Below are 16416 nucleotides of genomic sequence, written 5' to 3'. Positions count from 1 at the left end.
TTTTCCACTAGTGAGACCACGACGAGTTATCTCCACGAACCGTTATTTGGGCTTGGATCTTGCATTTTTGCCCCTTTTTTCCTGTTACTAGTAAAAATGCCCGTGCGTTGCTACGGGGCAACAACACATGTAAACAAATCAAAATATAATTAAAATACAAACATAATATCGTTAACCTATGAACATCTCGAAAATGGTGAAATTACAAACATCAACCATCACTGAACATGCCAAAAAAGATGACACACAATTAGTCTTAACTCCAACACATAATAGATTCAAAGTAATAGTTGATACACAATAACATAAACTAATACAGCCTACGAAGTCTATGGACCACACTTATGGGGTGTGTTCGGTTTGGGGATGGGGTGGAACGGAATGGAACCGTTCCGCACCCAGAGCCCGTTCCTACGTTCGGTTGCAAACTGGAATGGAATGAAGTGGTTCCTCCAAATGGAATATTTCCTCTAGATCCGGAATGAAGTGGTTCCTCCGATTCGGCCGGACGAGGTGGAACGAGGCAGCTAATCGCTCTCCCTCACGCGTAACCCCTCTACCCACCGCAGCGTGCTCCTCCTACCGTCGCAGTTGACGTGCGCTATCCCCTCGACGGCCGGCGCCCTCGCCTCATCCTCCTCCGTGCCCCCTCACCTCACCTTCACCCGCGCCCTCGCCTCCCTCAACTCCGGCATCTACCGCGGGGACGCGCATCGGCTGACCACGCGGCGGGCGAGCTTGCGGGTGCGCGCGGGCGCCGATGACGGGTGGAGGAGGTCGTCAGGGCGGGTGGTTGGCTGGGACGGCGGAGGACGCTGCTCATCGCGCCCCCTCACCTCACCTTCCGCGCCCTCACCGTCGAGCGGCCGCGGCAGAGGTGGCCCGCAGCCGCTGCAGATAGACACGGCCACCAGAGCCAGCGGCGGCCACCAGAGGCGCCGACCCGCCGGTGACATCACGCCCTCATCGAGCTCGCCGCGGTCAACGCCATCGCCACCCTCCTCTGATTAATTAGGCTATAATTTAGGCTCTAATTAATTAATTTGATTAATTGATATTTAGATTAATTTGTTTTGGTTCCGTTCCACCTCTTCCAACTCAACCGAACAGAATAATGGAATGATTACATTCTTGTGGAATGGAACGCCTAAACTCCTTGAAGAATATGTACTTCAGGTGCACGCCTAAACTTCTCGCCCCAAAGCTACCTCCGGTTCCATGAAATGCTCAAAGCATGCTGACCCGCACCTGACCCTTGGCATTTCTTACGTTTGCTGCACCTGCAAAGTAAGCATGCACGTCTAATAATCTGAAATAAAATTATCATTTAAAATTCTTCGGCGAGGTTTTTTTGTAGCCACTTAAATATTGTCTAATGCCCAGCAATGTGAGCGTGAGTATAAAACACACGATCTAAAAAAACGCACAATTTTGTATTAAATCAACGATCCTTATTTTAAATTGGAGAGAGTAACTATTTAAACAAACCTGAAATGGACACCACAGATCCTTTCTTTAGGAGGACGGACACCACAGATCTGGAAAAAGGAAGTCATTCTACTCTTAATTCTGGCCCCTCTCTCAGGGTGCAGGTGGACGCGGGCGTCCGCAGGCCCGCTTCGTCAGCGCCGCGTAAAACCTCTTGGCGGCGTTGCGGAAAAACTGCATAAACTAAGTAGGTTTCGCGGACATGTCCTGCAGTTTCCGCTAGCGCCGCATAGCCTGCAAAATGGAGCAGAAATCCTGCCGCTCATCTTCCTCACTCCGGTCGCCTCACTCGCTCCGCCCCGCTCCGCCCCTCTCCGCTGCTCCCCCTCACCACACGCCGCCGCTTCCTCCACGATGCGATGGCACCGCCTCGTTCTCCCGCCGTCTAGATCCCCGCGGGTGCTGCCAACCACGAGATCTATGTTCAGCGCTGCGCGATATGCTCTCCGACGGCGAGAAGAAGCTCCAGGCCACCTCCGGTGACCTCATCCACGGCCTTGTCCGCGACGCCGGCCAGTGGACCATGCGTCCAGGCACTTCTTCTCCACAGCGCCTCCGGCGACTTCGTCTTCCTCCCCTTCTAGTACCAGAAGCAGAGCAACAGAGAGAGCCAATGGGATGGGTGCTGCAGCCTCATCTTCTTCTTCCCTGAGGTGAGTTGAGGTGCCGCAGCCAAGAGGCTCGCTCGGCAGCCAACTCTTGAATCTTGATTGCCGGCTAAAGTCGATTCTTGCTGGCCATGGCTATCGGAGCTGTGCTCTCCTCGAGCAGAGAATTTGCCGCTCCCATATCCTCCTCGTCACCAGCAGGTAATCTTCACCCAATGCCTGAATAATTTCCACTAAAGGCCCCTGTATTCAATGTTGCAAGTTGGGGTCTTGTCGGCATTCCATTTAGCCTCAGCTGTTGTATCAGTATTTACTCTTGTAGTGTTATTCATCAATATGCCTGAATGTTTTGGTGGCTGAAATGTGTTTTGGTTGAGTCAATATAGGTTTTTTTAGGTCTGTACATTACTCAAATAGTCAAATTTAGTTGCTTGTCTTACTGAACTTTATTCAAATTTAGTTGCTTCTCTTACTGAACTTTATTCAAATTTAGTTGCTAAAAGGAGACAAGTTGGCTGCGGCTTAATTAGCCTGCAGTTTCTCACGTGTATAATTAGTGGATATGTTCTGATCTCTAGTGTTTCTCTATGCATACCAAGAGTAGCTCCAACCATCCTACTCCGGTAGCTGGTAGTGGATGAGTTGATGATGTTCAGCTTTGTCTTTTGCTGAATTTATAGCCGAGAGGAACCGAGGAAGGATATAGTGATGGTGAAGTGGCATTGTTTGGTCGATGCCGGATCCAGTAGTGGTACCATCAAACCGTTAGCTTGCTCACATATCATCTGTCAGTGTGGTAAGCTGGTGAGGGACAAGGCCATGATCAATTCTGCGTTTCGGACAGTGTCCTTTTGTTTGATTTATTTGGTCAAGCCGGAGACGATTGTGAGGACGTATCTCCTGCGCGCCGCCATCTCTTCACCAGGCACGAAGCCCCTGTGTGTGGTCGAGGCGGCCAGAGCTGCAGCTGGATACAGTAAGGTGAAGCTTCAAATCTCTTTGTGACTGTTTTCGACAATGATACTGAAGAAGCACTAATCTCACTCTCTCTCTCTCTCTCTCTCTCTCTGTGACTGTTTTCGACAATGATACTGAACCTTTTCAGGTATTGGTCATTTGCATGTGGATTCAGGTTTAGGTACTGGAACATTTTCAGTGAACTGTAGGAGGGTGGGCAGAGGACACACTCACCGGTGCTCTGGCGTCCTGCTCTATGAGGAAGAGGGCTCGACGTCGGGGATAGGAACCTGGCCGCGGTGGCGAGGCAAGGCTGGCCGGCCGTGACGGAGAGGCAAGGCCGTGACAGATCTGAAAAAAGGAAGTCATTCTACTCTTAATTCTGGCCCCTCTGGCCCTCTCTCTATCGTCAAACACCCACGCTCTGGCTTCTCTCTCACCGTCTCACATCACACAGCACAAGACGTCACTGCTTCCCGATGAAATACCATTCCCCTCCCTTGCTCGCGTTCTGGTGCGGTGAGGAACTCCCACTCCCCATGTCTCCCGGCTGCTGCCGTGATAATCGCCCTCCCTTTCCACGCCGTTGCCTCGACGAATGCCGTTCCTCTCCCTCTCTATCGACAGAGGCAGATGAAATCGTCTCCACTGGATCCTCGACAGCGGCCACTGCCCGCGCCTTGGAGGGCTACGCAGCAGCTCCTAGACCTGGAGTGGATGGCCGATGCCCCTTTATGCCTCGCCTACGGCTGGAGGGACGGCGCCGTCCCAACCCACCGGCGCCGCCCTGGTTCTTCTCGAGGTCGACCGTAGAAGGATTGGGGTGCTGCCGCCCCACGGGCTATCCTGCAACAAGGAGCACGACCGCATCCGCCCGCGCTCCGTCAACAAGGAGCTTCGGTACGTACGCTCACGGGTACCCCTGCTCGGCATAGTTCGTCGGCGGTGAGCAATCCGAGATCCCCATAAGGATAGGTAAATTTTGTCGCAATGTTGTGTGAGGCTGTACATCTTCAGATGCATCTCATTTATTTATTTCCAGTATTAAATGTTGCGCTAGGTGCTATTTTGAATAATAATATTGTTCATAGTAATTTATCATTCATCTGTTACTTTGATGTAATAACAAGGACAGTGGAGAGTGTTGTATGGAGATATTGATTTGAGCACAATGACCTGTGTGATTATCTTTGGATCCTTTAATTACTGTCTTCAACACCTACAGAAACTATGTGAAAAATGGCAGGATGGCAGCTTAGTAGTCTAGATTTTGTAGATCTAACAACAAAATGAAAGTTCTTGACATGGTTCTCATTCTTATAACAGGAAGGGGAATTTGATTTAAATATGGCATATATGAACATAATTGGTGTTGATGAATTGGGCCAGCAACTTGACTATGCTTTGTGGTGACAATGCAGTATACCTGGCCATGGGCAGCCCGGCCCGGCCCGGCCTGAAATTTCCGGGCTTGGGCCAGCCCGAGCGTGCTGGTGGGCCGGGCCTGGGCCAAAAAATTAGGCCCGATGACTATCATGGGCCGGGCCTGGGCTTGATAAATGCATGAAATAAGGAAGAGGCCCGGCCCGAGGCCCGAGGCCCGACGGGCTTTTGCAATGATGGGCCGGGCTTGGGCCTAAAAGTGAGGCCCGATGGTCGGGCCGGGCCGGGCCTGGGCCTGGGTTTTTTTGCGTCGGGCTTTGTTAGGCCCGGCCCGAAGCCCGGCCCGGCCCGAAGAATGCCCAGGTATACAATGCAGGATGATTTGAACGGAGAAGCGGGTGTTATATATCTTGGATCCAAATACTATGAAAGCAAATATGGGGCATTATCCTTTTCACATATAATATTGGTAAGGATGGCAAGTACTTTGCCTGTGGGTAAATATTTGCTCTTTACTGAAATCGCTAGGGGCTGCTTAAATACTTTTTGACATGTGGCTGCTTAAATACTTTTTTGACATGTGGCTGCTTAAATACTTTTTGACATGTGGCTGCAAGTTGTGTTAATTATCAGAACTGCAGCTGGTTGTTATATGTCTCCAATAAGATATTTGCTGATAACTTAACTTAATTAACAACCGTTTCTCCCTGGTTGCTGATATATACTGCGCTTAATCATTTTAGTTTTCCCCTCTTGTCTATCCTTCTACCTCCCATTGTTTGGCAGCCATGTTCTTTGCCTAGGATTATGTTGCATTTGGCACCTTCCCTTCTTCCTACCTGTGATGTCACTGATGCCCCTCTTATCCAGCCGGCTAACTTGATGTTGGTTGTTTCAGGAGTTGCCATGTTCGTTGCTTTGAGATTTCTCTGCCCGAGCTGATATGATATTTATAAGAGTTTGGGTGCTCTAGGTACAGTCTCAATGGTGTAAAGGGATTAATTGTTGATGCTGATTATGCTGTTTCACCTATGTTCATAATGTGGACATATCCAAATATTCGTTGCCAGCAAGATCCCTTCAGGTATCCCTCTCGGTTATTTGCCATCTTTAAGTTAGCTCTGCCCCAGCATTTCACTTACTGCCTCTAATTATGCTATGAAATTAGGATGTGTTGAAAACATTTTAAGTTGTAACCACAATATCTTTAAGTACCCCTGCAGCCACTCACACTATTTTCGGTTGTAACCACACGTATTGGTGATTAGTCACAACACCACATCACCTCGTATTAGTGATTCTCCACACCTATGGACGCTTATCTTTTATTAATACCTAAGGAACATAAAAGCAAGATACTTCTTCTTACAAATAATTTCATTTTGTCAATTCTTGCTGCAGGATTATAATGTTCCAAAGTAGAGACATTAAAAAAGAGACAATTATCATGGCAAAATGGAATTCTGGACCAGCACCACATCAAAGTGTGAAGGCAATACTGGACACACAATCTAGAGTAACACAAGTGAGCAACAAAGCTGGCAGGTACACCCTCTGTCCCTCTCGGTGTAATTCAAGATGCATGCACACGTTTTTTGGCATTGTGAAAAATGCATTGTTTAACCTGTCCAAAGGCAATAAATACTTGCTGCGCCATCGAGCAAAGGTATTATTTCACATCCTGTTTCATGATTTGTACTACCTGTTTTATGAATGACATATCAGGTGTTTATTTGTGTAAGCACGAATACGCAAGCAAATTGGTATCAAACTAAATACCAATGCATCTCGGTTTATTTTCGGAAACAAGTTAGTGTGACGTGTGACCAAATTTGGTGGTGTTATAAGCCTACCGCAGCATTTGGAGCGTAAAATTAATTGCCATTGGACCATTTAAAGTAGGCATCTGAATTATAGGGTTTTCAAGTAGTGACTATTTTTATGCTATTATACCTTTATGTAACATCTAACAGAACACTGTACTATTTTTTTCTCATGCATCTATGGGCGCTTGAGTCGGAACTATCTTGTTCTTTCAGTCAAAATACATCTTACATACAGAAAGTATTTGCACATCTTATACTTCTTCAAGTTGTAATTACATTTTTGCGATTAACCATGACTCTATGCTTTTATGTTATTTGATCGCCACAGGGTGGACATTGGTATTCAAGATCCATTGCTTCTGGATATCCAACTCCTTAACCACCATAAATTCAGAGTAAGGATCTGAACGCTCACCTTGCCGCGCTACTCGAGCATAAATATAATTTGTGAGCATCGTGCATTTGTTTATATGCTAAGTTCTAGAATTGGCAGACTAATGTCCGGCTTGCCATACATCCGCACAAAGGCCATAGCATCCATGTAGCGACGCCTCTTGTCACGTGGACCACCGATAAATGTTCCAGACAACACTACATGCCTCTTGTCACTCTGTTATCATTTTCCTTAATCTCTTCCATCCGAATATAAGTTGACCTCATCTATGAAAGGTAGTCAGAGTTAAAAAATAAAAAAGATAGTCAGGAAGATGATGACTGGCTTGTATTGCAGACATATATGCAGATAATAATAAACTGAACAAATGATAAGGCCGATGTCAACATGGAAGAGAAGTGAAACAGCAAACGGCCTACTGGTTTATGCCTTAGTGATAGCTGCAGTTGTATCACTATTTTTAATCTATCCGAACAATCTTTGCCCTTAGACATATTGTTCTACTACTGTATTTACCATTGCCTTCTATATGTATATATGCTACTCGTAGTAATGGTAAGGTAGTTTAATTTCTACTGTTTTCGTGTCTAAATATATTTATTCTCTAATCTTAAGTTTGACCCTAGTTAAGATCCAACAATACAATACAGTACACATGCAACAGTATACTACAGCTAATCAGGCTTCTAAATTTATGTTCTTAAAATGTAGAACCCGCGCAAATCAATTGGCAACATCCGCTGGTGCGTACTAAAATGATGCTAAAACTCAGATCCAAAATGTCACCTAAGTTAAAGTACTGATTTGGAACATGAAAGAAAGTAAATGGGGCTAGCATGTTTGTTACTTGGTACACATTAGACTACAGCAGCACAGTTGGATGGAGACAGGGTGATGGTGCATCAATTTGTATTAGAGGTGTGATTACATACCTTGAACTCGCCGGAATTTTCTGCTGATCCAACTTGTGACCTCCCTTGAAATTTTGATTGAAGACTGGGCAGGTTGAAATCTGGATACACGAGATCTCTCGCCCCAGCCATGCTTGAGGTACCTTTTATATGGCTGCTTCCTTATCGCAATTATGGGAAATGCTTTAATTACCATTACCATAGCGTGATACCTAGGGGATTATGGGTAATGTTTTAATTACCATAGCATGATGAATGAGTCGAGTTAATTTCAGCCTGCCGAGATACTATTTAGGGCGAGTTGATTTTCTCATTGAATTGATGAATCGTAATATAAGGGTTTATTAATTGTGATGATTTGATGAACGAAATTTAGGTGTTTATTATTTGAGATGATTTATTAAAAATGCAGGGGTAGGGATATCGTCAATTCATGAATATTATTGTTGAACAAATTTAACTCTCCAGTAATATATGACATTTTATTGAAATCTGTGCACTATTATAAGACAGTTTTTTCTCTGCCATCAAATGTTGAAATATGTCCACTATTATAAAACATTTTGTAAGGTGAAATTTCACTTTCAAAGCATCTTATAATAGTGAACAGAGGCGGTATTTTCGTTTTCAAACTGTGATTAAGTCGACATTCCAGACCGAGAATTCGTGATTCGCAGATGTGGTTCTTCTATCGATTGGTTCGCTAGGAGAAAGACCGAATCATACTTGAAGAGAAAAATAAAGGCGCTTAAGGTACTCGATCCCATGTGCTTGATCCAAAGTGCAAAAATAAAGGAGAAAGACCGAATCATACATAATGACTGAATATTGTGCTAGCTATTGGAACACTAACATTATATCACCTCCTCAGTTGTCTTTGATTCGACCGAAAATAAGTTTCGCAGTTGTACATATGCAACTCTTCCACATGAGTAAAATGTGATTCTAAGAGCTGCAGTATACTTACAGATTTTGAACATGCCTGCAGTGAGCCTGGGACTCGCCTCAGTGCCATCACCCTTTTAGAGGTGTGGCGACTAACAAGATATTGACTCAGCATGGTGGTAGAGTTAGATTGAAGATGAAGATGGATGAAGTCTAAAACAATGAGCCTGGTAAGATGGATAAACTCTAACATTAACCTGGAGGTGTATTTTATATGATTGAGAGCGTGAAAATGGGATCGTGAGACTGGGATCCTGATTGGGAGCGTGAGACTGGTAAGTTTTGAGTCATATTGTTGCCTTCCCAGAAAAGGAGCTATCTATGGTAAGATGATAAATTTGTCATTATGTTGCCTTCCCAGAATTTGAGCCTAGTCTATGATAAGATGATAATTAGTCATTATGTTGCCTTCCCAAAGTATAGAGCTTTATTTTTAGGAGATTTCGAGAATTTGAGACATGTCGAATTGGATGTAGGTGGTGCTGTCGATGGATTGGCCAGAAATCACCAAGTATAGAGCTCTCTTTTTAGGAGGAAACCAGATTTTATGCCTTTTGTCAGGTTTCTATTTAGGTAAGATGGATTTTATGCCTTTTTGTTTACACGCTGGATATCCTGCTTTCAAAACACTATTGATCGTTGTTCCTTATCTGTCCACTATTCTGCAGGTTTCCTATTTTATAGGTTTCCAGTTCTATAGGTTTCCTATTTTTGTTTACACGCTGAACATTTAGGTAAGATGGTTATGATGGCAATAAACAAAATGCCTCTGATGGTAAGATGATTATGTCTCCGATTTTTTTTTGCCTGTCCGGTATGCTAACGTATGGGATATGTCTGATTTTTTTTGTCTGTCCAGAATGGTTCGGTAGGATTAGGATGTAGCGATGCGGCCCATTATGGCCCATTCGGGAACAATAGGATTAGCGATGGTTGACGAAAGATGATGGCAGAAAACGGAGGAAGTTCCTCCTTTTTATATAGTAGAGATAGAAAAGATTAGCTTGCCGTTGTTCAGTTTGGTTATAATGGGCCGGCTTTCCGTTTAATTAGCTACGAAGGGGTATCCTCAACAAAAAAAAATCTACGAATGGGTTAATTGAATACTTAAAGGCCAATACTTAAATGAGGTGAGTCCAGTAGTGCTATGGGAAATCCGCAACATCAATCGACAGGCCTGTCAGCCGTTGCATTTTCCCGCTCAAAAAGGAAAGTGTGGACGCATTTTACTATCGAGCGTTTGATTTCTCTAATAGATAGCACAAGTAATTGCAAGGTTATTGACCAGGTACAATCTAATTTTTCAATTATTATTTTTTATAGAAATTCTTCAATTACTTGGCGTTGTGTGTGTGTGGTTTTTTTCGGCTGTTTTCTGGACAGTAGCGGGAGACAACCAATCCCTCTGCACCTCCGCGTATGTCAATGATCAACATGTCGTGCCTTCATAAATTTCTTCGTTAATGGCACGGCTTCTCCCGTAGTGGCATCATCAAACATTCGTGTCATTTAAAAATTTATGCATTAATATAAATGGATATGTGAGTTGATATAAATAATACATTTGAATATCCTTATTTTTTTACCAAATAGTTAATATCTACTACAAATATTGATTATTATGTACTCCCTTCGTTAGGGATTAAAGGTCAGGGGGCCTTTCTAAATTATTAAGGATTATAAGCTCTCTTTCATTTTTTTTAATGTGTGTTTTCCTTTTCTTTTCTTGCATACGTGTTAAACTATTGATGCATACATTAATCAATGTGGAAAGTTAAGGATTTTTTTTTGGTGCAATCAAATTAGCTCTGATGTCTTATAATCCCTAACAAACAGAGTAATGAATATTAAGGGCCCTTATTTTTAGGTTCGCCCCGCCCCTAAAATGTTAGGACCGGCCCTGCAGAAACCTTCAGTTTTTTGCTTTCCGTGTCCTCTATTGCATTTTTTTTTTGAGGAAATAGCTGCGTTTATTATTAAGCCCCAGGTATGTCCTGTGCTAACACATCCACAATACAATCTGGAGGAAATAAAAACCAAGTTTTACATAGTTCTAAGTCGCAGCTTTCCTTCGCTAATCTGTGAGCAACCGAATTGGCTGTTCGTCGTACCCACTTGACCACATGGCCATCCAACGCCTTGAGCTCTCGCTTTAATTCTTCGATGACAAAGCTTTGCACTGATCTGTCCATCTCCGGCTCATTAAGCTTTCGGACCACGTTCACGCAGTCCAACTCCAGCACCACTTCCTTCAGCTTCAGTTGCTTGACCAACTCCATGGCTCGCTTGCAGGCGAGGAGCTCCGCCGCTTCAGGGTCAGGCAAGGAGGGGAAAAAATGGCAAGCTCCAGCCAAGAAGCGTCCATCATGGTCACGAACAACCACTCCTCCACCACCCTTCTCTGAGGCCTTGTTCCAAGCTCCGTCCGTATTGACCTTTATCCACCCCGTCTCCGGCGGGAACCAGTGTTCCTTAGTCACAGTGACTTTGGTTGGTTTTGGCACCTGCACGTTATGCCACTCCTCCAACAGGCATATCGCCCGTTTCACAATGGACTTCGGCTCCTCAATCTTCTTGCCATCGCGAGCATCATTCCTAGCCAGCCATGTATGGTACAAGATCATTAGAGTAATATCCATCTCTGAATCTTTCACCGTCGCAAACCATTCTAGCATCCAATTCATGAGATCACGATGGTTGTGGACGTCTTTTGGAGGGGAGGCGTCCATGGCACTAGAGAGGACACGAGCATGGTGCCAGATTTGTTGCGCGTGGTTGCAATGCCAGAATCGGTGAAGAGCCGTCTCTTCCCGCCCACATGCCACACAAAATACTCCTCCTTTTATCCGTCTTCTTTGTAACTCCGCCCCCAACGCCAGCCCATTCTTCATCAGCCGCCACACATGCACCTTCACTTTACGCGGGATATTTGCGCCCCATAGTTTGAGCCATCCTCTGTGAGCTTCGACTGTGGATGAACTCTCATTTCGTCCCTGTTTCTCTCTCATAATCTGCATCTGCAAGTGATAGGCAGACTTGACCGAGAACCCCCCATTATTGGTGAAGTTCCACGCAGGCACGTCCTGTTTCGTTGGACCACCGATCATAATATTTTTGATATCGGCCACATCAAACTCGAAAAAGACCTGATTCAGCCGTGCTTCATCCCACCCAGTACCCTCCAAGTCCAGCAGGTTCGTCACTTTCCTCACCACATTCGCTGGGCTGTTTGGTCTACGACCCAGTGGTCGCTGCGACCCGGCTCTTGGGATCCAATTGCTCTGCCATACATCCACCTGTGATCCGTCTCCAATGCGCCAGATTAACCCTCTCTTGAGCAGGTCCCGGCCATGCAAGATGCTTCTCCAAGTGAACGAGCCCCGCCCAGGACAGCCTGCATGAATTAGGTCAGTATGTTTGAAGTATCGAGCCTTGAGGACTCGCGCACACAGCGATGACGGGACAGTGAGAATTCTCCACGCCTGTTTCGCAAGCAGCGCCAAATTGAAAGCTTCAAAGTTTCTAAAGCCCATGCCGCCCGAGCGTTTTGGCTGACACATTTTGTCCCAAGAGATCCAGTGCACATTGCGCGACCCATCTGCATCTCCCCACCAGAAGTTGGACGAAATGGAACCCAGCTTTTTACACTGGGTTTTATTGAATTTGAAACAACTCATGGGGTAGGCCGGTGTAGCTTGTAAAACCGACTTCACCAGAATCTCTTTACCTTTCTTTGATAGCCCTTGCCCTTTCCAGCCATGCACCTTTAGCCCTGACCTTTCATTGATATACTGAAAGCAACCTTCATTTGACCGTCCTACTACTGTTGGTAACCCCAGATACCTCTCACTGAGGGCTTCCGTATCACCTGCCAGGACTTGTTTTGCCATTTCCTTGGTGCCAGGAGCACACCCATCTCCAAAGAAGATTGATGACTTTTGTAGATTAACCTTTTGGCCAGATGCCTCCTCATAATCCTCTAGGACTCTTTTCATGCCTCCTCATAATCCTCTAGGACTCTTTTCATGCCTCCTCATAATCCTCTATTGCATTTCTGTTCTGATCGCGCCGTGTTCTCGGCATCTACATTTGCATCTGCTGGAGGAGACTGTCATCGACAGGGCCACACTGATTCTGCGTCGGCTTCTGCGGCTCCACGTCGGCGTCGTGAGCTGGAGGACGTTACCCTTCTTTGTTGGCTGTTTCCTCCGGCTGGGTTAGTTCTTCTGTAATTGCGCATGATCACCAGGCTGCTTCTTTGCCTGCTGCCTGTGGGCGTGGCCGCCACGTAATTGGCAATGGTATTGTTGCTCATCCCGTGTCTCCGTGTATTGCACAGTCTGGGCTTCGCTTTCCCTTGGATGGGTCTTGAAGCTGATGCGCGGAGGAGATGGGTGATTTGTTTGGGCAAGCGGCCTGTCCATCCTATCATTGATAGTATTAGAGGTGGCAGTATTTTGGTTCCCCTGCTTCTGCTGGTTCATCATTGCAACCATTCTTTGGAGCCGGTTCTTCAAACCTTGGTGCCTTCCAAATCATGTTTTCTTTGCTGTATATACTTCTTACGGACTTCCGTGTAATGTCAAAACGTGTCGTTTAGTATGTATCTTAAGTTTTAAAAAATGAATGGACTCTGCATTTCTTTTTAGATATTGTCCTGGGACATAGAGAATTGCTACAATTTGTATCTTAATGTTTGAAAATGCATGCCGATTATTTTATGAAGAGTTTGGTAGGCCAATAGTGTGACTTCAGGAGAAAATACACATGGTAGATATGAGTTAGCAGTAGATGTTGCTGTATGTCTATTTTTATTTTGCGAGCAGTACGGTTCTAAGTGATCAGGAAAAATGAGGTTCGAGTTTCCAACAGATGGCGCTATATGCTTATTTAGCCGCAACTTGAAATGCGTGTGCTATTTAACTTACATTAAATGTTTGTAGTTGTAGGAACAGTCAGGATATGCTAAACGAGATCACATTTTATTATCTACTTAATTATGATAAGAATTAATGGCTAAAGGGGAATGAGACGTGGTCAATATACCTTGGTTGCCGGTGACATGAGAGGTGGCGCCAGAGTCCATGATCCAGTCTTGTCATGGCTGAGGGAACGCGCTCGGAGCAGACTGGTAGAGGGCAGTGTAGTCCCATGATGGTGGTGCAGGCTGGCGCGTAGGTGGTGGAGCAGACATGTGCATCAGTCGATAAGCCTAGGTTGGCATGCCGGGACGAGGACCGAGGATCCCAGAAGAGTTCGGCGGTATCCAGGGAGAGCGTGGCGGGAACGGTGTCCCCATAGGTGCAAAGTAGCTGAACCAGGGCTGCTGATGCCCACCATGTCTGCCCGAGTAGGGCTGTTGCTGGCCTCCACCGCGACCACGGCCACCGCCTTGCTGATGTCCGCCACCACGGCTTCCTTGCTGGTTTTGTTGGCCGTACTGAAACCCGGGAATACGGCTCCGACCGCGGTAGTTGGGGCTGATACCGAGCGGGCGCGCGTTGCTGGTGTGAGTGCTAGAGGCACCACGGCCGCCTGACTGGACGACAAGTGCCTGAGCATCGGTAGGTTTGGAGGTGGTGTCGACCTCGGCGCGCAGAAGATGGGAGCATGCGTTGGCGAAGAAAGGCACCGCGGTCTTGAGGATCTCGGCATGTAGCTTGTACTGCTCATCCAGTCCGTCGATGAACTGGAGGGTGAGGTCATGGTCGTCAATGGGGCTGCCGATCGCAGCGAGATCATCCGCGATCCACTGCAGTTTGCTAGCGTAGGTGGAGATCGGGACATCGCCACAGGGGGGTGCTACAGAAATCCTTGCTGAGGAAGAGGCAGTGCGAAGCCTCGTTGTCGAGGAAGAAGTGTGTGATGCGTGTCCAGGTAGAGCAGGCTCGGCCGCCAGGGCCGGAGACGAGGCGGAGAGGTCGTCGCTCAGGGTGCTCATGAACCACAAGGAGATGTGGATGTCTACGACCGTCCAGAGATCGTCGGGGGCGGCTGGTGCCGCGTCGACGATGATGTGATCTATAGCCTTGTACATGGTGAGGAGGAAGGTGATGATTTGCTTCCACTTCGAGAAGTTTTAGCCGGCGGAGTTAACCTGGAACTTGATGTAGTTGTGAATGTGGATGCCTAGGATTGGATGTGAGGTGGGTTGAGGTGGGTTGAGGTGGGTATGGCGCCGAGAAGGGGAGGGATGGCGGCGCATAAGTGGTGGTGACGATCGGCAGACTGGCCGTGAGGTTTCGGAGGTCTAGGGCATCTGTGTTGGTTGGGTTTGGGGGGCATTGGGAGGAGGTGGGGAGGGAAGTGGTGGTCTGAAGTTCGCCGGAGACGTTGAGGGTAGTAGGAGGTGGAGATACGGTGGTGGTGGGCGGCGCGGAGGTCGCCATGAGCGGTGGCGCACGGAGGGCGGCGCGCCTAGCTCTGATACCAAGAAGAAGGACTAGATTTATGTATATTTTCTATTCAACATAAAGGATTACAAGAGTTTATATATGAGAGAGGGGAGAGGTAAAAACCCTAACCCTAACCGAACCGAGTCCATATAGAAGTACAATTGAACATAGGCTAATTCTTACACAGTTAGTAATACGAGACAAATAACTATATTCAGTACTAATGACACTAGGGAAAAATCTTTAGGTTCTTCTTCGCCATATCTTCACACCTATCCATTGCATGATGATCATTTTCTTGATCATCACACTTCTCCCGACAGTTGTATCATCTATCTCTGCCTTAGCTCTTGCTTTCCTTATTCTCTCATGTGCTTCGATTTGATTCTTGTTAATTGCAGCTACCTTGTATCCCCCAAAAGCTATCCCTTTCTTTTGAACATTAGCCTCCATCACCACTGGATCCCTATTTTCCTTGTCATCATCTTCCAAGTTCCAAGTCAAGCTCTTTATCTGCCTCTCTGATTCTTTGTGAACTAAGGCCAACCTCCCTAGCAGAAACATCAGGATCTTCAGAGTAGCTGAAATCAACTTCCTCTTTAGGGTATTCGTATTCTTCCGTGTTGTCAATATTGCCTCTGTAATTTATTTAGCAACTTGTATTGGAACATTCATGCCATTATCCCTCATCTTTTTTTTTCTAGTTCTGCATGTAATCTTATATAGAGTTCATACATACTGAACGGAGATAACTTCATCATGTTCAAGGTTGTCTTGACTACTGGTAAAATCTTCGTTTTGCTGAATCTCCTTGTTATATCAGTTTCATCATCTCGGTGACACATTGGTCCTAGCTAGTGCCGTCAAATACCTTAAAGAAAATGAAGCCAATCCAGCGCAAATGTTGCAGAATGTTAAGGTCCGCGCTGTGGTGTGCGCGCGCGACTCGCCTGGATATGGTGGTGACTTTTTGAAGGTGTGGGCCCATGGCAACTTACACACATTGTAGGGAAAAAATTCCATCCACCATACAATTCAATGGTTGTGGACGTTTTCGCTCCGAGAGATTGAAATTCTAATGAACGCTCAATATATTGCATTCCATATTTCATTTAATTATTTTGCCTCTTTTTTGCTTGTCCATCACCCACTTATAAGGAAAACGGATTTGCTAAGTCTCAGGTGACTGAGATTTACTTATGTCTCAGTCCATACTGAGGACCGTTGGATCGTTCTTTAAGATTCGTGGAAACTGCCTAAATGGTTAGAAAAAAGGTTTAGGCGGGCGGAGTCGAACCCTTATCCTGCAGAGTCGCAGTGCATGTTCACAACCAACAAGGTAATCGATTCTTCATTTGTGGTTCCACTACGCAATGTTTATATTGCTCATTTCACTGGTTTGTTTCCGTCTATTTTAAAGAACAAATTAGTCTACATTTGTGCTAATACATTTTTGTTTTTTATTTTGCCTTCTTTCTAATTATTTTTTATTATTTGTATACAATTTAG

General features: G+C 45.7%; 1 protein-coding gene across 1 annotated transcript in view; it reads right to left on the bottom strand.

The window, feature by feature from the left end:
* The window catches only part of LOC124707378, a 12511-nt gene extending 11555 nt beyond the window's left edge, over positions 1-956 (bottom strand). The window contains exon 1 of the mRNA XM_047239038.1: positions 723-956. Within this exon, the coding sequence (XP_047094994.1) occupies positions 723-956 (234 nt within the window). The remainder of the gene's footprint in view (positions 1-722) is intronic.
* Between the last annotated feature and the right edge of the window lie 15460 nt (positions 957-16416).

Source organism: Lolium rigidum, chromosome 1, assembly GCF_022539505.1.
Source record: "Lolium rigidum isolate FL_2022 chromosome 1, APGP_CSIRO_Lrig_0.1, whole genome shotgun sequence".
Taxonomy (NCBI): domain Eukaryota; kingdom Viridiplantae; phylum Streptophyta; class Magnoliopsida; order Poales; family Poaceae; genus Lolium; species Lolium rigidum.
This window is presented reverse-complemented; position numbering and strand designations above follow the sequence as displayed.